The following is a 22,913-nucleotide window of genomic DNA, read 5'->3' as shown; positions in this document are numbered from 1 at the left end:
TTGACTAAATGTTAGCTGTGATGAGTTTGTGCTCTATAATTATGTAATTCTAGAAATGAAAGAGATCTTAAACATCATCTAGTGTAATCCATTTATTTTTATTAACATTTATTGAGACAATTCATATACTATAAAATTCACACATTTAAAATGTACAGTTTAGTGGATTTAATATATTCACAAAATTATGCAATCTTTGCCATAATCTAAGAGTAAAGCATTTTTATCACCCCAAAATGAAACTCCCTACCCATTACCAGTCACTCCCAATTCCTCCTGATTCCAGCCTAGCAACCATTAATCTACTTTCTGTCTCAATAGATTTACCTATCTGGACATTTCAGATAACTGAAATCATACAATAAGTATCTTTTGTGATTAGCTTTTTACTTAGCATGTTTTCAGGGTTAATCCATGTTGTAGCATGTATCAATACTTTATCTTTTTATTACCAAATAGTGTTCCACTATATGGATATACCACATTTTGTTTATGCATTCATCCATTGATGAACATTTGAGGTGTTTTCCACTTTGGGCTATTTTGAATAACTAGAGAGAGGCCAGGTGCATGAAATTTGTGCATGGGGGGGCGGGGAGTGTCCCTCAGCCCAGCCTGCACTCTCCAATCTGGAACCCCTCGAGGGATGTTCGACTGCCCGTTTAGGCCCGATACTGGGATCAGGCCTAAATGGGTAGTCGGACATCCCTCTCACAATCCAGGACTGCTGGCTTCCAACCGCTCACCTGCCTGCCTGCCTGCCTGATTGCCCCTAACCACTTCTGCCTGCCAGCCTGATCACCCCCTAACCATTGTTCTGCCAGCCTAATTGACGCCTAACTGCTCACCTGTCATCCTGATTGCCCATAACTGCCCTCCCCTGCTGGCCTGGTCGCCCCTAACTGTCCTCCCCTGCAGGCCTGATTGCCCCTAACTGCCCACCCCTGCTGACCCGATCACCCCTAACTGCCCTCCCTTGCCAGCCTGGTCACCCCTAACTGCCCTTCCTTGCAGGCCTTGTCACCCCAACTGCCCTCCCCTGCAGGCCTAATCACCCCTAACTGCCCTCCCTTGCCAGCCTGGTCGCCCCTAACTGCCCTTCCTTGCAGGCCTGGTTCCTCCCTACTGCTCTCCCCTGCTGGCCTGATTGCCCATAAATGCCCTCCCTTGCCAGCCAACTTGTGGCAGCGATCTTGTATCCACATGGGGGCCGCCATCTTGTGTGTTGGAGTGATGATTAATTTACATATTACCTCTTTTTATATAGGATTCTATTGTGAACATTTCATGTACAGATTGTTGTGTGTACATATTTTTATACTAGAGTCCCAAAGCATGAAATTCGTGTAAGGGACTCAACGCTGACAGCTGCAGTGGCTTGCCTCGGCCCTTGCAGCCTCAGCTTCAGCTTCATCTGGAAGATTGTCCAGAAGGATGTCTGGAAGGTCATTTGGCTGTCTGGTCTAATTAGCATATTACACTTTTATTATTATAGATTTCTTAGATATATACCTGGGAGTAGAATTGCTGAATAACATGGTATCTCTATGTTTAACATTTTATGAAACTGTAGGACTGTTTTCCACAGTGGCTATGATTTTAAACTTCCACTAATAGTGTATAAAGGCTCCAGTTTCTCCATATCTAGGAGTTTTATAATTTTAGCACTTACGTTTATATCTGTGATCAATTTCAAGATAATTTTAGAGCATGGTGTGAGGTGGGGGTCTAACTTCTTTCTTTTGCATGTAGTTTTCTAGTTGTCTCAGCAACATTCATTTATTTATTTTTAAAACCATCTCAAAACTTGTATTTTTATTACATTTAGATATCGTGAGGTTAAAATATTTTTATAAATTAAAATATAGCTGACATACAATATTATATGAATTTGGGTATACTATAGTACAGCATAATGATTAAACATTTATGTATCTTATTAAATGATCACTGTGATAAATCTAGTTATTAGGTTACTATTAGCTATGTTTTCTATGCAGTTCATTACATCCCCATGACTTACTTATTTTGTAACTAGAGGTTTGTACTTATTATTTATTTTATTATTTATTTATTTATTTTATTTTTATTGTTTAAAGCATTACACATAGTAGTACGCATGTCTCCTTTTTACCCAATTGACCTTCCCCCAGCCTCCCCTATCCCCCTGCACATGCCCTCACCACCTTCCCAGAACTTCCTTCTCAGGACTGCTTTCACTGTGTCCCATAGATTTTGGATTGTTGTGTTTCGTTGTCATTTGTTTCCAGGATGTTTTTTTTATTTCTTCTTTGATCTCTTTGGTAACCTAATCATCTAACCTAATAATAAAGTAGTATGTAAATTAATAATCACTCTGCCACACAAGCCACGCCCATCAGCCAATCAGGGCAATTATGCAAATCAATCCAACCAAGATGGCAGTTAATTTGCATATCAAGACAATGTAGAAAGAAGCCAAGCCTGCAGAAGGGAGTGAAGCTGTGGAGAAGCAAGTGCAGTGGGGAGAAGGGAGGAAAGAAGGAGGGGCCAACAGAGAAGGGAGGAAATCAGGCAGGGGAGTGACTGCAGCAGGAAGCCCAATTGTAGGAATCTTCCTACAATGGGCCACTAATTGTTTAATAACATGCTAGCCACCCTCCAAGTGTTTGAATTTTTCGGATTGATTTTATTTATAATTTTATGCTATTGTGATCTGAGAATATGCTTGATATGATTTCATTCTTTTTTAATTTGGAGAGACTTATCCTGTGCCCTAATATGTGATCTATCTTTTAAAATGTCCCATGTGCACTTGAGAAAAACGTATATTCTGTATCTTTGGTGGTGGAATGTTCTGAAGATGTCGATTAAGTTCATATGATCTAGGATTGCTGTTTTTTTGCTGATTTTTTGTCTAGAGAATTTAACCAGTGGTGTTAATGGGGTATTAAAGTCCCGTACTATGGTTATATTGCTGTCAATCTCTCCCCTTATAACTTACAAAAGATTTTTTATGTATTAGGGTGATCCTGCATTAGGTGCATATATGTTTACCAGAGATATGTCCTCTTTTTTTGATTCCTTTAGAAGTATGAAGTGGCCTTCCTTGTCTCTTGTTATGTCCTTCAGTTTGAGGTCTATTTTGTCAGATATAACTATTGCCACCCCAGCTTTTTTTTTTTTTTTTCCATTTCCATTTGCCTGAGAGATATTTTTCCATCTCTTGCCTTTCAGTCTTTGTGAGTCCCTTGTTCTGAGGTGGGTCTCTCTCTTTAAAAAAAAAAAAATTTTATTGATTTTTTACAGAGAGGAAGAGAGAGGGATAGAGAGCTAGAAACATCGGTGAGAGAGAGACACCGACCAGCTGCCTCCTGCATGCCCCCTACCAGGGATGTGCCCACAACCAATGTACATGCCCTTGACCGGAATCGAATCTGGGACCTTCCAGTCTGCAGACTGACGCTCTATCCACTGAGTCAAACCGGTTTCAGCTGAAGTGGGTCTCTTGTAACAGTGTATATATGGGTCATGCTTTATTATCCATTCAGCCACTGGTGTCTTTTGATTGGAGCATTTACTCCATTTACGTTTATGTTATTATTGATAGGTACTTGTTTGTAGCCATTTATATTCTTTATGCATTTTTTCTTCTTCCCTTTTTCTTTTTTCTTTTAACTACAGCCCCTTTAGCATTTCTTGCATATCCTGCTTGGTAGTGATAAGCTTCTTTAGCCTTTTTTTTTTTTTTTTTTTTTGTGTGTGTGTGTGTGTGTGTGTGTGTGTGTTGCAAAGATCCTGATTTCTCCTTCAATTTTGATTGATAGACTTGCTAGGTGGAGTATTCTTGGATTCAGTCCCGTGCTTTGCATCTCTTTGTATATTCCATTCTATTCCCTTTTGGCTTGATGTGTTTCTGTTGAGAAATCATTTGATAATCTGATGGGAGATCTTTTGTAGGTAACTCTCTGTCTCTCTCTTGCAGCCTTTTAGATTTTCTCTTTGCCGTTAACATTTGCCATTGTAATTATGATGTGTTTTGGTATGGGTCTTTTGGGTTCATATTGTTTGGGATTCTCTGCTTGTGTGACTTTTTTCTTCCCCATATCAGGGAATTTTTCTGTCATTATTTATTCAAATAGATTCTCTAGTCCTTGCTGCTCTTCTTGTCCTTCTGGCAGCCCTTTTATACATATATTACTTTGTTTCATGTTGTCACAAAGCTCCCTTAGGCTATCCTTCTGCCTTTTAATTTTTTTCTCCATTTGCCGCTCAGATTGGGCTTGTTTCTCTACCTTATCTTCTAACTCAATAATTCGGTTCTCCACTTCTCATAGTCTACTGTTGAAACCTTCCATCGTGCATTTTGTTGTAGCTGTATCACTTTTGATTTCCTCCTGATTTTTGCATAGGTTGTTGATTTTCTCATCCACCTGGTTTATGAATTGTATGATCATTACTCTGAATTCTTTTTCTGACATACTGCATACCTCAGTTTCATTTAGTTACTTTCTTGGCAATTGCTTATTTTCTTTCCTTTTGGGATTTTTCATTGTCTCCCCATTTTTTGCTATCATGAGAAAGTACAAATGCTGAGTTGTGGGGGCCTGAGCCGAATGTAGCGGGAGTGTCGTGAAACCCGAGCATCACTGAAGATTTCTGGCACCAAGATGCATGAGAATCAGGGTGTCCATGTGCACACATCGAGAATAAGAATCACAAGCCTGTTAGGGGGCCGGGTTGTACACACCCTGTGTTGGTAAGATTTCCACTTGAGAGCAGCAGGATGAGAGTGTTCTATGCCAATGCAGTGGGCCAGCAGGAGGGGAATGTGCTCATTGACTTATAGGAATCTGCGGCTGGGATGGCTAGAGTCTTTGTGTCCATGGCTTTGCAGCTGTGGTAGCAGGTCTTTGTCCAAAGTTGCTCTAGGGTTGTGGTTCGCATCTGAGGCCATTCTGGGTAATGGTGAGGCTGTGTTCTGAGTCCCAGCAATTCTTCTCTTTAAGATGGTGTGTTTTCTGTGCCAGTGCCAGCATCCTGGGAGTGTTTGCAGCCACGGTGGGGTCTGCAGTCTAAGGTCACCCAGTCTGCCAGCTTTTTGAAAGTCCTGTAGGATCTAACTGTCCCTAACACTCCCCCCACCTCCCTCTCTCTCTCTCTCTCTCTCTCTCTCTCTCTCTCTCTCTCACACACACACACACACACACACACACACACACACACACACACACCACGGCCACACACTTCCCTTTTGCTCTCTCAAACTCTCTTCCCCACTGCTGCCCTGCTGGTCACCATCTTCCGCAGACCTTGTATGTCTTCTTGGGAGAAGTGTATATTTAGATCCTCTGCCCATTCTTTGTTTGAGTTGTTTGTTTGTTAATGCTGAGTTTTATGAGTTCTTTATATATTTTGGATCTTATACCTTTGGTGGAGCTACAGTTTGAAAATATCATCTCCCATCTGGTTGGTTGCCTATTTGTTTTATTGTAAATTTCTTATGCTCTGCAGAAGCTTTTTACTGTGATGTAGTCCTATTTATTTTTGCCTTTATTATTATTATTATTTTTATTTTTGTCTTTACTTCCCTTGCCTTTGGGGTCAAGTTCATAAAATGTTTTCCACTACCAAGGTTTATTAGTTTGGTGCCTATATTTTCTTCTTTGTATTTATTGTTTTGCATCTTATATTTAGGTTTTTGATCCATTTTGAATTAATTTCTGTACATTGGGACAAACTGTAATCCAGTTTCATATGTTTGCATTTGGCTTTCCAGTTTTTACAACCCCATTTATTGAAGACTAAAGGCCCGGTGCATGAAATTCATGCACGGGGTTGGGGGATGTCCCTCAGCCCAGCCTGCACTCTCTCCAATCTGGGTCTCCTCAAGGGATGTCTGCCTGCCTGTGTAGGCCCGATCCTGGTGACCAGCAGTCAGACATCCCTTTCATAATCCAGACGGCTGGCTCCCAACTACTCGCCTGTCTGCCTTCTTGATTGCCCCTAACTGCTTCTGCCTGCCAGTCTGATCACCCCCTAACCACTGCCCTGCCAGCCTGATTGATGTCTAACTGCGCCCCTGCCAGCCTGTTTGCCCCCAACTTCCCTCCTCTGCCAGCCTGGTCACCCCTAACTGCCCTCCCCTGAAGGCTTGTTCGCCCTCAACTGCCTTCCCTTGCAGGCCTGGTCCCTCCCAACTGCCCTCCCCTGCTGGCCATCTTGTGGTGGCCATCTTGTGTCCACATGGGGCAGGATCTTTGACCACATGGGGCAGCCATCTTGTGTCTTGGAGTAATGGTCAATCTGCATATTACTCTTTTATTAGATAGGATAGAGGCCTGGTGCACGGGTGGGGGCCGGTTGGTTTGCCCTAAACGGTGTCCTGGATCAGGATAGGGGTTCCCTTGGGGCGTGGAGTGGCCTGGGTAAGGGGCCTGTGGTGGTTTGCAGGCCGGCCATGCCCCCTGGTGACCCAAGCACTGGTATCTGGAATTTATTTACCTTCTACAATTGAAACTTTGTAGCCTGGAGTGGAGCCAAGCCTCCTGCTCGCTCCATGGCCAGAAGCCATTTCTGTTGGGACTTATGTACCTTCTATAACTGAAACTTTGTAGCATGGGCTGGCCAGGGTGTGCAGAAAGCTTTGCTTCCTCTATTGCTGGGGGCAACCCTAGCCTGCTCTCTCCAGCTTCGTGGCTGCCACCATTTTTCTTGGGATTTATCTTCTATAATTGAAACTTTGTAGCCTTGAGTGGAGTCCTAGGCTGGCCAGGGTGTGTGGAAAGCTTGGCTTTCTGTATTGCTGGGGAAACCCAAGCCTCTCAACTGCTCTCTGTGGCTGCAGCCATCTTGGTTGGGGTTAATTTGCATACTCCCTTTGATTGGCTGATGGGTGTGGCTTGAGTGGAGTGATGGTTAATTTGCATGTTACTCTTATTGGGTAGAATATTATCATTTTATTTTTTTAAAAAAATATATTTTATTGATTTTTTACAGAGAGGAAGAGAGAGGGACAGAGAGTTAGAAACATCGATGAGAGAGAATCATCGATCAGCTGCCTCTTGCACATCCCCTACTGGGGATGTGCCCGCAACCAAGGTACATGCTCTTGACCAGAATTGAACCTGGGACCTTTCAGTCTGTAGGCTGACACTCTATCCACTGAGCCAAACTGGTTTCGGTTAGGATACTATCTTTACTGCAATGTGTCTTTCTGTCTCCTTTGCCCAAAATTATCTGTCTATATACATGTGATTTTATATTTGAGCTCTCTATTTTGTTCCATTGTTATTTGTGTCTGTTTTTCTGCCAATACCATATGTTGTGATTACCATAGCTCTTGTAGTAAAATTTTTATTAGGTAGTATGATACCTCCAAAGTTGTTATTTTTTTCTAAAGATTGCTGTGGCTCTTAGGGGTCTTTTGTGGTTCCATACAAATCTGATGATTTCTCATTTTATTTTGTTAAAAAATATGACAATAGTATTTTAATAAGGATTGCATTAGATCTGTATATTGCTTTGGGTAATATGGCCATTTTAACTATGTTGATTCTTCCAATCCATGAACATGGGATAGTTTTACATTTTGTTGCGTCTTTTTCAATCTCTTTTAATAATGCATTATAATTTTCTGTATATCGGTCTTTCACATTCTTTGGTAAGTTTGTTCCTAGGTATTTTATTCTTTTGGTTATAATTGCAAGAGGAATTTAAAAAAAATTGTTTTTCTGAAGATTTGTTGTTAGTACACAGGAAGGCAATGAATTTTTGCATATTGATTTTGTATCTGGCAACTTGACTGTAGTTATTGTTTCTAATAATTTTTTGGTGGAGTCTTTTAAGGTTTTCTATATATAGAATCATGTTGTCCACAGAAAATGACAGTTTGACTTCTTCCTTCCCTAATTTGATGTCTTTTATTCATTTTTCTTGCCTTTTAGCTCTCACTAGGACTTTCAGTGCTATGTTGAATAAGAGTGGTAAGAATGGACATCCTTATCTTGTATCTGATCTTAGGAAAGCTTTTAGTCTTTCATTATTGAGCATTATATTAGCTGAGGTTTTATCATATTCTAGAGGCCTGATGCACGAAATTCATGCAAGATTAGGCCTTCCTTCCCCTGGCTGCCGGCACCAGCTTCCCTCTGGCATCGGGTACTGGGCTTCCCTCACAGCCCCAGTTTCATCTGGAAGGTTGTGTGGAAGGACATCCAGTCTAATTAGCATATTATGCTTTTATTATAGATGGCCTTTATTATGTTGAGGTAATTTCCTTCTATTCCTATTTTATTTAGTGTTTTAATTATAAATGGATGCTTTATCTTATTAAATGCTTTTTCTGCATCTATTCATAAGATCATATGAATTTTATCTTTTCTTTTGTTAATGTGGTGTATTATATTGATAAATATGCATATATTGAACCATTCTTGTGCTCCTGGAATGAACTCCACTTGATCGTGATGTATTTTTTTTTTTATAAATCTTTATTGTTCATATTATTACAAATGTTCTTCATTTTTTCCCCCCTCCATTGCTCCCCTCCACCAGGTTTCCACCCCACCCTCTGCCCTTTCCCCACTCCCATTGTCCTCATCCATAGGTGCACAGTTTATGTTCAGTCTCTTGCCCCACCCCCACTCCCTTTTTCCCCGAGAATCGTCAGTTCACTCCCCTTCCATACCTCTGATTCTATTATATTCACCAGTTAATATTGTTCATAAGATTTTTTAATTCCTTTGGTTTTTAGATTCACTTGTTGATAGTTATGTATTTGTTGTTCATAATTTTTATCTTTATTTTCTTCCTCTTCATAGAGAATCCCTTTCTGCCATTCATATAATTCTGGTTTGGCGGTGATGAACTCCTTTAGCTTTTTTTTTTTTTTTTTTTTTTTTTTTTTTTTTGTGAAGCTCTTTATCTGGCCTTTCAAGGCATCATTGTCGGAGAATAACCTTAGTATAATTTCAGTCTTCTTGACTTTCTTGATGCTAGTTTTGTGACCCAACATATAGTATATCCTTGAGAATGTTCTATGTGAATTGGAGAGAATATATACTCTGATGTTCTTAGAGAATGTATACTCTGATGTTCTTAGATGAAAGGTTCTGTAAATGTCAGTTGCTTCCATTAGTTCTAGTGTTCCATTTAAGGCCAATATTTCTTTATCAATTTTCTGTTTGGTTGATCTGTCTAGAGCTGTCAATGGAGTATTAAGGTCCCCAACTATGATTATGTTTTTATCTGTTTCTCCCTTTAGTTCTGTGAGTAGTTGTTTCATATATATTGTTGCTCCCTTGTTAAGTGCATATGTATTAAAAATTGTTATGTTTTCTTGATGTAGTGTTCCCTTTATCATTCTAAAGTGTCCATCTTTGTGTCATGTTATCTTTAAATCTATTTTGTTTCCAGGCAGAGCTGCAAACTACCAACTGTAGGGCTGTATCTGTGTGTTATCTGAGCTTTCCTCTGTTTTCATCTCCCTATTTATTCTCAACTAGTGGCCTGGTGCACGAAATCTGTGCACATTAAAAGGGAAATAATTTAATATTGCTATTTGCCCTTTCTCTATAATAGAAGTGTCAGAGATGAAAGAAAATTAGTAAAATGTATATGAAAACCTTCCTCCTGTCAGAGTCTGGGGTGCACCACGGGACCTAGAGTCAAGTCCCCGCCCACCCACATGCGCCTTAAAATCATGTGAGACTAAGAACCGGCTGGCCTCTGCCCCCATTGGTCTAGATTCAGACTAAGCCAGTCCCACCCTTGTCAAGCCCCGCTGGGCAGGGATGTAGCCTCAGGTCCCCTGGTCCAGTGCCAGGTTGAGGGTGTGGCCTGAGGTCCCCCAACCCAGACCAGGGTGGGGGGCATACCTTGAGGTCCCCCATCAAGCCCTGCCAGGTGGGGGACATGGTCCGAAATCTCCTGTCAAGCCCTGCCAGGCAGTGGGGTGCAGCCTCAGGTCACTCGGCCTGGCACTGGGAGGGGGGGCGCAGCTTCAGGTCCCCCGTCAAGCCCCACTGGGCAGAGGGCATGACCTGAGTTCCCCTGACCCAGCACTGGGGGTGCACCTTGAGGTACCCCGTCAAACCCTGCTGGGTGGGGAGCATGGCCTAAGGTCCTCTGTCAAGCCCCACCAGGCAGGGGGTGCAGCTTCAGGTCCCCTGGCCTAGTGCTAGGGTGGGGGGTGCGGCCTGAGGTCCCCCGGCCTGGTGCCAGGGTGGGGGGCATGGCCTGAAGTGTCCTTTCAAGCCCCACCTGGTGTGGGGAATGGCCTGAGGTCCTCCAGCCTTGCACTGGGGTGGGGGGAGCAGCCTGAGGTCCCCTAGCCCAGTACTAGGATAGGAAGCACACCTTAAGGTCCCCTGTCAAGCCTTGCTGGGTGTGGGCATGGCCTGAGGTCCTCTGGCCTGGCACCAGGGCAAGGGGTGAGGCCTAAGGTCCCTTGTCAAGCCCTGCAGGGTGGGGGCGTGGCCTGAGGTCCCCAGGCCTGGTGCCAGGGTGAGGGGCGTGGCCTGATTTCCTATCAAGCCCTGCCAGGTTGGGGGGTGCAGCCTCAGGTCCCCTGTCAAGCCCTGCTGTGTGTGGGATGCAGCCTGAGATCCTCTGTCAAGCCCTATGGGGGCGAGAGAGGGCTAGCCTCAAGTTCCTGCTTATTGCCCATTAAGGCTCCTTATGGGAACTTGGCTTCAGTTCTGGGTGCAGCCATCTTTGTGATGGAGTGATGGTCAATTAGCATACTCTGTCTTTATTAGATAGGATTGTCTCTCAGGCATGCCTCTGTGTTGAGCAGGGAATTCTTTTTATAAATTTCTTTATTGATTAAGGTATCACATTATGTGTCCTTATTCCTCCATTACCCCTAATCATCCCCCTCATGCCCTTACCCCCCTGTTGTCTGTGTCCATTGGTTAGGCTTATATGCATGCATATAAGTCCTTTGGTTGATCTCTCCCCCTTATCCCCACCCTCCCCTACCTTGCCTCTGAGGGTTAATGGTCTGATTGATGCTTCTGTGTCCCTGGACCTGCCCCTGTTCATCAGTTTATGTTGTTCATTATATTCCATAAATGAGTGAGATCATGTGATATTTATCTTTCACTGCCTGGCTTTTTTCACTTAGCATATTGCTCTCCAGTTCCATCCATGCTGTTGCAAATGGAAAGAACTCCCTCTTTTTTACGGCAGCATAGTGTTCCATTGTGTAGATGTGCCATAGTTTTCTAATCCACTCATTTGCTGATGGGCATTTGGACTGTTTCCAAATCTTAGCTATTGTAACTTGTGCTGCTATGAACATAGGGGTGCATATATTCTTTCTGATTGGTGTTTCCAGTTTCTTAGGATATATTCCTAGGAGTGTGATTACTGAGTCAAATGGGAGTTCCATTTTTAGTTTTTATTTTATTTTATTGATTATGGTCTCACATAATTGTCCTTGTTCCCCCATTCCCATCCCAAACCCCTCCCTAGATATGGGGCTCCCCCTCCCCCCCATTGTCCATGGCCACTGGCTAGGCCCATATGTATGCACACAAGTCCTTTGGTTGATCTCTTCCCCTTACCCCCATCCCCCCTTATTTTCCCTCTGAGGTTTGAGAGTCTTATTGCTGGTTTTCTTTCTCTGGGTCTGTTTGTGTTGTTCATTATTTCCTCTAGATGTGTGAGATCATGTGATCCAAGAAATAACCTTGTAAGAACCTAAACTGCAACAAGCCATAATGGTTATGCCGAGAGGCAAATGAATCAGTCTGTAGTGAGTTCCTTTCTGGGCCAACAGTTCTTTTGCGTCCCAATTTCAATGCCAGATAGTTCCTTATGTGTACATGCCAGCCATGATATTTCAGATCTGGTTGGTGGACAGATGGCAGTAATGCAGGTCCGTCCATCTCTGGTTTGGTCCTGGGCATCCTTCAGCAACCTGCGGCTGCTGTCTGCTGGTATGCTGAGGCGTCGTCAGCATCTTCCATCTCTGAATTGTGTCTCTTCTGTCTTCATCGCTGGAGCGCTTCTGTCTATTGCTCTCTGTTACAGAATTCCAGATGGTCTCGGAGTTGTTTTCTGAAAATATACAAACATATTCTCGACCAAAAGTTAATAAAGGGATATTTTCTTTAAATTTTATTTGGGATTCTTTTCCATTTTTTCCCCCACAAATAATTTTCCCCTGGCTTGTTTTGTCACCTGTGTGTATTTTCATGGGTATCTTGCTATTAGCATTTCGAATGAAGGTTAACATTTTTGGTTTTTTGAGGAAACTCCATACTGTTCTCCACAGTGGCTGCGCCAGTCTACATTCCCACCAGCAGTACACAAGTGTCCCTTTTTCTCCACATCCTCGCCAGCACTTGTCATTTGTTGATTTGTTGATAATAGCCATTCTGTCAGGTGTGAGATGGTACCTCATTGTCTTTTTCATTTGCATCTATCGGATGATCAGTAACTTTGACAATATTTTCATAGAGCAGGGAATCCTTTGTTAAATTATAGTTGGTTAACTTTTAATTTCATATCACCTAGAATTTTTGATTACTCTAGCTTTGTAATGCATTTTGAAATAGGGAAGTGTGAGTCTTGCAAGTTTGTTTGTTTCCTTCCCCCCCCCAAATGTTCTTGTCTATTCTGTGTAACTTAAATTTTCATATGAAATTTAAGACCTGCAAATCAGTTTCTGCAAAAAATCAGGTAGAATTTTGAGGGGAATTATATTGAATCTATAGTTCAATTTAGGGAATATTGTCATCTTAAGACTATTAAGTCTTCTGATTTGTGAAAATGGAATGTATTACCATTTAGTAGGTCTTCTTTTATTTATTTAAACATTTTTTTGTAGTTTTTAGTGTACAAGTCTTGCAGTTCTTTTGTTAAATTTATTCCCAATTATTTTATTTTTTATGTTAATTTATATAAAATTATGTTCTTAATTTTATATTTTGTTTATTCAGTGTTAATGGGTAGACAAACAATAAAGCTTTCTATATTGTGCCTTATAATCTGGCTGAACTTGTTTATTAGAGTTTTTATAGTTTTCTGAGGATATTTTATGTACAAGATCATGTCATTTAAAAATAGGGATAATTTTATTTAGGAATTATACTTATGAATGAATTTATCAGAAGTGTAAGACTAGTACACTGAAAATTATAAAGCTGTTGAAAGAGGAAATTGAAGCCATAATGTTTAGGGATGTACATAATAAATATCAGAGTAACTCTTCTGGCTCTATGATGAGATTGTACTAAACTGCATTTCATTGCAGATTTTCACAGCACTTCAGACTATGAGTTATTGTGAGCCTGTTTTAGGACAAAAGACTGATATTTAAAATAAAAATTTTCTCTAATACAAGACCTATTGAAGTCCAGGAATCATGAATTAGACTTTGCATTATATCATCCTATCTGGTAAAGAGGGAATATGCTAATTGCTGTCACACTGGCACAAAGATGGTAGCACCCACAGCCAATAAGGAGAAAATATGCTAATTGACTGCCACACCCTCGAAGATGGCAGTGCTCAGTCTCCTCAGCCCTGCTGGAGCCTGAGGCATGCACCTTCCTCCGGAGTCCCCCTGTTCCTTCAGCCCCCAGCTGCCCAGGGCCAGTCTAAGGCACAGCCAAGTCTCAGATGGTGGCTGCCCATCTGCCCAGGGCTGCCCAAGTTTCAGGTAACCAGGGCTGGCCAAGGATTGGGCTGCCATCAGTGGCAGCAGCAGACCCACCTTCCCCTGATCACCAGGTTACCTTCTGCCTCTGAGGGCTCCTGGACTGTGAGAGGGGGCAGGCCGGGCTGAGGGACCCCCCCTCCAGTGCATGAATTTTCATGCACCGGCCCTCTAGGAATATAATAACATATAATACACCAGTTTTGGCATTTTCAGGGAAAGTGAAATTCTGTGTTACCTAAGATTCTTGCTGCTTATTTCTCTGTATTTTGAGCTGCTTATTATTTAACTAGACTAACTAATGTTGCTAAACAATATTATAAAACAAATTAAGACTTATAAGTAATAGTTAAAAGATATTAAAATTGACTTGTAGACATATAGCCTTGTCATTTCATTTTAGCCAATTATTGATAATTTTTACTTTCCCAGGCAATTGCTCAAGATGATTTTCAAAGAGCATCTACTTGTATAATGCGCTGCAAAGATATGTTGATGAGGTTCCCTAAAATGGTGAGTGAAATTTATGAATTTATTCTTGAAGTGCTTGAAAATATGTTACATCAAGTTTTAGGAAGTATTATTGCTACTTTATGCAACCCTTTAGAGATTATATTGAAATCAGTTCTAGTTTGCTGATCTTTTAAATATTTTGCTTTGTTTGTTGTATACTAAAAAGGGTGTTTTAAAAAGCAATATGGAAGAAAGACTATACAGGGAGAAACCAAGATGGCGGCATAAGGTAAACACCTAAATGCAGCCTACCACAACAATTTTTAAAATTACAACTGGAAAAAAGAGCAAACATCACCCTGAACCATTAGAAGTTCTGGCTGAGTGGAAGCTCTACCATCTAGAAAGGGAAGAGAAAGGATGCTGAGTCTCAGGAGCTGTGGAGGTGCGGAGATCTGTGCACATGGAAAGGGTGGCCGCCGAATACGCTGCTGGCTTACTCGCAGCGCCCTCCGGCAGCTAACACATGGCTAGCTTTCTAGTTCGGGAGGAAAACGAAACCTCCCTATTTCACTGATAGCCAGCTCCGGTCAAGGAGAAATTGGACTGTCAGGCAGTGGTCAAAACTCTCTCAGTGGTGCGCATGGCCAGCAGCCATTACTGCAGGACTCAGAAACAGGACCCTTTTAGGGAGGGGCTGACAGGAAACCAAAGCTTGTCTGTGCTACCCTGAGACTCTGCCCTATCCAAGCAGAGCACAGAAGCCCTCCCAGTGACTACCGTGTTTCCCCGAATATAAGACATCCTCCGAAAATAAGACCTACTTACAGGTTTCCTTCTGAGTGAAATATAAGGCATCCCCCCGAAAATAAGGGCCCCCCTAGGATAAACATGAGAGATTTGGTTCACTGATTCTGAAAGAAATGGAGTCACAAGAAATTCACCAGGAAATTCAGGATTTGGATTGTTATGATGATGTTCCAGAAGATGATGACATGATTGTCATTGAATAAATGAGTAAATTCTTGATACTGTAGGATTCACAGTTTGTCTGGTTTGTTTTGACAACTACCGTACTACCGTACCGTATACAGGTAATAAATTTCCTTTATTTTCATTTAACAATAAATGTGTACCGTATTCTTCTTCATGGAAAAATAAGACATCCCCTGAAAATAAGACCTAGTGCATCTTTGGGAGCAAAAATTAATATAAGACACTGTCGTATTTTCGGGGAAACAGGGTAGCTTTCTCGTTCGGGAGAAAAACAAAACCTCCCAACGGCACTGATAGCCAACTCTGATCCGGAAAGAAACTGTCAGGGAACAGGCAAACCTGGAGAACAGCCTTCCCCCATGTGGTGTGCATGCCAGCAGCCAGTGTTGCGGGACTCGGCGAATAGGACCCTCTTAAGGCGGGGCTGACGGGAAACCAAAACTTGTCTGTGCCACCCCGAGACTCCGCCCCATCCAAGCTGAGCACAGAAGCCCTCCTAGCTGAAACACTGCTGATCCTCACAGCCAATTGGCTTGGAAATCAACTCTCCCCAGTGATACCAACAACAAGCAAGGCTTAACAGCAAGTCTGCTCACACAGCCCACAAAGGGCTGCACCAAGATTGTCTACCTCAGGTAACTGGGAAGGCTGAGCTACTGGGCCCTGCTAGGACACCTAGCACACAAAGCTACTCCATCAACTCAGGGAAGCAGCTAAAATGCAGAGAAGAGGCAGGCCACAAAGGAAGGAAATGGAGGAAAGCAAAAGAATGGACATAGAGTTCAAAACCACAGTTATAAGGTTTTTCAAGAATTTCCTAGAAAAGGCCAACAAAATAAATGAGACCTTTGAGGATATGAAAAGGGATCAACTAGAAATAAAGCATACACTGACTGAAATAAAAAATATTATACGGAGTCCTAAAACAGACTGGAAGATTGTAAGAATCAAGTCAAAGATTTGGAACACAAAGAGCCAGAGGACACTCCTCCACAGAAGCAAGAAGAGAAGAAAATCCAGAAAGTTGAAGATAGTGTAAGAAGCCTCTGGGACAACTTTAAGTGAACCAACATCAGAATTATGGGGGTCCCAGAAGAAGAGAGAGAGCAAGATCCTGAAAACCTATTGAAAGAAACAGTGACAGAAAACTTCCCCCACCTGGTGAAAGAAATAGACTTACAAGTCCAGGAAGTGCATAGAACCCCAAACAAAAGAAATCCAAAGAGGACCACACCAAGACACATCATAATTAAAATTTCAAGAGCAAAAGACAAAGAAAGAATATTAAAAACAGCAAGAGCAAAGCAGGTAGTTACGTATAAAGGAGCACCCATACAATTATCAGCTGATTTCTCAACAGAAACAATGCAGGCCAGATGGCAATGGCAAGAAATATTCAAAGTGATGAATAGCAAGGACCTACAGCCAAGATTACACTACCCAGCAAAGCTATCACTCAGAATTGAAGGCCAGATAAAGAGCTTCACAAACAAAAAAAAAGCTAAAGGAGTTTATCACCGCCAAACCAGAATTATGAAATGCTGAAAAGTATTCTTTAAGAAGAGGAAGAAGATAAAGATAAAAATTATGTACAACAAATATGTAACTATCAGCAAGTGAATCTGAAAACCAAGGGAATTAAAAAATCTGATGAACAATATTAACTGGTGAATATAATACCCTGTTTCTCCGAAAATAAGACAGTGTCTTATATTAATTTTTTCTCCCAAAGTTGTGCTAGGTCTTATTTTCAGGGGATGTCTTATCTTTCCATGTGCTAGGTCTTATTTTCTGAGGATGTCTTATTTTCGGGGAAACACGGTAGAATCAGAGGTATAGAAAGGGAGTGGACTGACGATTCTTGGGGAAAAGGGGAATCTGGTGCAGGAAGAGACTGAACAAAAATTGTACACCTATGGATGAGGACAGTGGGGGGTGGGGAAAGGGTAGAGAGTGGGGTAGGAACCTGCTGGAGGGGAGCAATGGAGGGAAAAAAGAGGAACAATTGTAATAATCTGAACAATAAAGATTTATTAAAAAAAATTTAAAAAGCAATATGGATTATTTCTTAAAATTTATTTGCTTTCCTTTTTATTGTCAAACCATTTTGATAATAGTTCCTCCATATTCCATGCTATGGGATAAAAGAAAGAAAAAATGATTATATTTCCCCGCTGGCAAGGTTGACAGCAGTTAATTATAGTGATGCCATACTATTTTTCTATATTGGGATTTGGAGGTGTGAGAAATTTTATAGAATAAATAAAGCCTGCTTCCCAGACTGGATCTTATAAAATTTCCAGAGTTGATAAGATTTTATTTTTCCACTTAATCTCACTCTTTCATTCTTCATCTCCTATTTCAGTGCCTATGCTTATTTCAGGGTTTACTATCATAGAGTTAATTGATATCAAAGATATATTTGTATGTTAGGGAGAATGTTCCAGGGCTCCATAAATTGTACTTACTTGTGAACTTGATCTTACTTTACCCCCAAATTCCGTGTTATAACGTGTAGTTTAATTCAGGAAATACTTATATATTGCTGATTATATGCTATATATAGCATATAATTTATGCTATATGTAGCATATAATTCAGGAAATACTTATATATTGCTGATTATAGGCTATATATTCTTTTCAGCTTTAAAAAATTAAAGAAAAAATGTAAGAAGAATTTTTATTGATTTTAAGAATGAGAGGAAGTGAGTGAGAGAGAGAAACATAGATGTGAGATTAAAACATTGATTGCCTGCCTTCTGCCTGCCCCCAACTGAGGATTGATCCCACAACCTGGGCATGTGACGTGATGGAGAATTGAACTGGCAACCTTTCAGTGCACGGAACGATGTCCAACCAACTATGCTACACCAACCAGGCAAAGCAATTTTATATTTACAAAAGTATTAATAGTAATAATTCAAAGAACTACTGTATACCCTTTGCCCAGAGACCCCATTCAAGTTTCTCAATATTGTCCTTTATACAAAACTAGAGGCCTGGTGCACGAGTAGGGTCCCTAGGCCTGGCCAGCAATCAGGGCCAATTGGGTCCTTCCAGATGCTGGCCAGGGCCTTCCTCTGGTTGCCGGCTGGGGCCTTCCTTCATTCTGTGTTGCTCCCTGGTTGTTAGTGCATGTCATAGTGAGCGATCGAACTCATGGTCTCCTGGTCAAACTCCCTAGGGTATACTTTGTATATTAGCCTTTTATATATAGATAGATGGGTTCAATCTAGAATTGCACCTGGTCTCTAGTCTCTTTCAGTCTGGAAAACATCCTCACTTTTGCCTTGTTTTTCATAATCTTAGAAGTTTTGAAGATTACAGACCAGAAATTTTGTAGAACATTACTTAATTGTTTTTCAGTTCTTAAATTTTTTTTTTTAGTGAAGTATAAATGGCTGTATAACATTGTATTAGTTTGAGGTGTATGATGTTTTGGTTTGATACATTCATATATTATGTATATAATTTAAAAAATTTAAAAAATATTTTCAAATTGATTTTAGAGAGGAAGGGAGAGGGAGAGAAACATCAGTGATGAGAGAAAATCAATTGGCTGCCTCCTGCACACGCCCCCCTTCCCCATTGGGGATCGAGGCCACAACTGGGCATGTGCCATTGACTAGAATTGAACCAGGGATCCATCAATCCTTAGGCCGATGCTCTAGCCACTGAGCCAAACTGGCTAGTCCATGTGTGAGTTTTTCAAAGCCTTTATTCCCCAAAGCAATGCTCTGCAGCTTCTCCTCCCAGGCTTTCAACATGTATATTGTTTGTTTCAGTCATCATCTTTTGCCCTACATAGTAGGAGCTTATTCTTTTGTATTTCAGTGTTTTTAAGAAACACACAAGTTCAGCCATTTGCCACCTTGTAAGTGCTCTAAAATAGGAGAAATAAAATCAGGCACTTTGCATTTGTCCTTCTTGGAAGCACTGGACAGGTTAAATCAAACAAATCCAATTCCTTGGAAACAAGGTCCACTCTGTTGCCTTGGGAACCGGGTACCCACAGCACAGACACAAGCTGCCGTTTTCAAAACTGGTCCTGTGTCAGAGATTGGGATGGGGCAAAGGCAAAGTTAAAATGCCAAACAATTGACCTACCGTATTTAAGTCAAATTTTCCTTGATTCAGCACTCACTTTGTTGCTCTAAACTTTTGACCATTTTGCAGATTTCCAACAATTTTTTATAGCTTTTGCTCACTTTTGTCAGTGCTTCTTTGGAAGTCTAGGCTCTTTGAGTTCCCTAATGTGCTATTTTCTCTGATGTCACTCAATATTTTGATACTCTTATCTTTTGTATGAAAACCGATTTTTCTCTCTGAAAATTTATATAAGTACCAGAGGCCTGGTGCACAAAATTTGTGAACTGCAGGGGGGTCCCTCAGGCCAGCCTGTGCCCTCTCTCTGACCAGGAGCCCTCTGGGGACATCCTCAAAGCTGCTGCAGAGGTGGGAGAAGGCTCCCGTTCCCATTGCTTCACTTGCCAGCCACGAGCCGGGCTTCTGGCTGAGTGGTGTTCCCCCTGTGGAAGCACACTGACCACCAGCGGGCAGCTCCTGTGTTGAGCATCTGCCCCCTGGTGGTCAGTGCATGTCATAGCAACTGGTCATTCCACTGTTTAGTTGATTTGCATATTAGCCTTTTATTATATAGGATAACCAATACTTATTTAACATTATTCTTACTGCTTTATAAATATTACTTAATCTTCACAATAACCTTTGAAGTGTGTTTTATTGTTATCCCCATTTTAGATAAGGAGTGAAGCAAAAAGGGGTTTAGCAGCTTGCCCAATGAAATGCAGTAAATGATGAAAACTAGATTCAAACCTAGACATTGTGGCTCCAAAAGTCCCTGCACTTAATTACTATATTGTTTTTTCTCTTGTCTGCAGTATTTTAAAATTTTATGATATGTCTTGGTGTGAATCTTTTTGCATTCATTGTGCTGGGCACATGGAAATTCATTTTAATCTGGTAATTCTATTGTTACTAACTCATTTTGTTGATGATTTACTCTTCTCTGCTCTTCCTAGAGCTTCTACTTTTCAGATATTAGATTTCATGTATTATTTTCTAGTCATTTTGTCTTTTTCCTATTTTCCATCTCATTTTAATTTTATATTACTGTTTGGGTGATTTTCTCAATTTTGTTTTCTAATACTTTTCATGAATTTTTCATTTTGATGCCATGCTTTTAATTTCTAGGGGTTCTTTTTATTTTTCTGTATTTTTTTTCATAGCATCCTGTCTTTTTTATTATCTAAAGTATTACATATGTCTCCTTTTTCCCCAATTGACACCCCCCCCGCCACTCCCACACCCAGGATAAGCCCCCACTGCCCCAGTATCTGTGTCCATTGGTTATGCTAATATGCATGCATACAAGTCCTTTGGTTGATCTCTACCCACCCCCTCCCCTGATTTTTCTTTGAGGTTGGATGGTCTGTTCAGTGTTACCTTGTCTCTGGATCTATTTTTTTTTTTTTATCAGTTTATGTTATTCATTATATCCCACATATGAGTGAGATCATATGATATTTACCTTTCTCTGACTGGCTTATTTCACTTAACATAATGCTCTCCAGTTTCATCTATGCTATTGGAAATGGTAAAAGTTCCTTCTTTTTTAAACCAGTGTAGTATTCCATTACGTAGGTGTTTTATTCCACTCATCTACTGATGGCCACTTAGACTGTTTCCAAATCTTAGCTGTTGTAAATTGTTCTGCTATAAACATAGGGGTGCATATATCCATTCTGATTGGTGTTTCTGATTTCTTGGGATATATTGCTAGAAGTGGGATTACTGGATCAAATGGGAGTACCATTTTTAACTTTTTGTTTTTGACAGTGGCTGCACCAGACTGCATTCCCACCAGCAGTGCACGAGGGTTCCTTTTTCTCCACATCCTTGCCAGCACTTGTCTTTGTTGATTTGTTGATGATAGCCATTCTGAGAGGTGTGAGATGGTAACTCGTTGTTTTGATTTCCATTTCTTGGATGATTAGTGACACTGAGCATGTTTTCATGTGTCTCTTGGCCTTCTGTATGTCCTCTTTCAAAAAGCGTCTATTTAGATCTTTTGCCCATTTTTTAATTGGATTCCTTATCTTCCTTTTGTTAAGTTGTATGAGTTCCCTGTAAATTTTGGAGATTCCCTATCTAATAAAGAGGGAATATGCAAATTGACCCTCATGCCTTAACTGTAAAGATGGCTTCTCCCACATTGGAGGCAGGGATTCTGTAACACAAGATGGCTGCCCCCTCAGCAGAGGCTGAATTCCCATAATATGCCCTAACCAGAAATCAGCAGGGACCTGAGGCTGTGCCCCGCCCCCGCAACTGGTGGGTCTTGATAGGGACCTCAGGCTGTGACCCCCACCTAGTGAAGCTTGACAGGGCACCTCAGGCTGCACCTCCTACCCGGCAGAGAATGACAGGGGACCTCAGACTGTACTGCATGCTCCAACACCGGGCCAGGGGACCTGAGGCCGTGCCCTACGCCCTGGTGCCAGGCTGTGGGACCTGAGGCTGCTCCCCCTGCCCAGCAGGGCTTGACTGGGGACCTCAGGCCATGCCACCTGGAACAGGCCAGGGGACCTCAAGGCGCAACCCCCAGTGCCGGGCCTAAGGACCTCAGGCCATGCCCTCTACTCGTGGGGTTTAACAGGGGACCTCAGGCCAGGACCCCTGCCCACGGGACTTGATGGGGAACCTCAAGCAACCCCCTAGCCCAGGCCGGGGGACCTGAGGCCACGCCCCCCATCTGGGAGGGCTTGACAGGTACCTCAAGGCATGCCCTATGCTCTGGCCCGGGCCGGGGGTCCTCAGGCCACATACTCCACCCTGGTGCCGGGCCAGGTGACCTGAGACTGCAACCCCACTTGATGGGGTTGGGGTCGGCTAGGTCTGGATCTAGCCCAATGAGGGTGGGGTCAGTTGGGTCTGGGTCTCGTGGGATTACTAGGTGCAAGTAGGTGGGCGGGGACTTGACTCCTGTTCCCATGGCACACCCCAGACTCAGACAGGACGAAGATTTTCATATACATTTTACTAATTTTCTCTCATCTCTGACACTTTTATTATAGAGAAAGGGCAAAGAGCAACATTAAAATATTTTCTCTAATTAATTCCCTTTTAAAAATTATATTTTATTGATTTTCTACAGAGAGGAAAGGAGAAGGATAGAGAGTTAGAAATATCGATGAGAGAGAAACATCTATCAGCTGCTTCCTGAACACCTCCTACTGAGAATGTACCCACAACCAAGATACATGCCCTTGACCGGGAAATCGAACCTGGGACCCTTCAGTCCACAGGCCGACGCTCTATCCACTGAGCCAAACCGGTTAGAGCTAATTAATTCCCTTTTAATGTGCATGAATTTAATGCACCAGGTCACTAATCAGAGATGACATTGGCAAATATGTTCTCTCATGCAGTGGGCTCTCTTATTGTTTTATTGATAGTTTCTTTTGCTGTGCAAAGCTTTATATTTTGATGTAGTCCCAGTAGTTTATTTTCTCCTTAGTCTCTACTTCCCTAGGAGCTGTTTGATAAAGATACTGCTATGACATATGTCTGATATTTTGATGCCTATGGAGTTTTCTATGATTTTTATAATTTCCTGTCTTACATTTAAATCCTTTAACCATTTTGGGTTTATTTTGTGTATGGTATAAGTTTGTGATATAGTTTTATTTTTTTGCATGTATCTGATTATTTTTCCCAGCACCATTTATTGAACAGACTGTCTTGACTCCATTGTATGCTCTTGCCTCCTTTGTGAAATATTAATGGAGCAT

At 41.6% G+C, this 22,913-nt stretch overlaps 1 protein-coding gene across 1 annotated transcript in view; it reads left to right on the top strand.

Moving 5' to 3' along the window:
- The window catches only part of TEX11 (testis expressed 11), a gene marked incomplete at its 5' end in the record, with an annotated part of 308,295 nt that overhangs the window by 30,667 nt on the left and 254,715 nt on the right, over positions 1–22,913 (top strand). Inside the window, one exon of the mRNA XM_084869541.1 lies at positions 14,081–14,161. Within this exon, the coding sequence (XP_084725667.1) occupies positions 14,081–14,161 (81 nt within the window). The remainder of the gene's footprint in view (positions 1–14,080; positions 14,162–22,913) is intronic.

This window comes from Pipistrellus hanaki, assembly GCF_964339955.1.
Source record: "Pipistrellus hanaki genome assembly, chromosome: X".
Taxonomy (NCBI): domain Eukaryota; kingdom Metazoa; phylum Chordata; class Mammalia; order Chiroptera; family Vespertilionidae; genus Pipistrellus; species Pipistrellus hanaki.
Note: the sequence above shows the minus strand (reverse complement) of the source record. Positions and strands in the feature narration are given on the sequence as shown.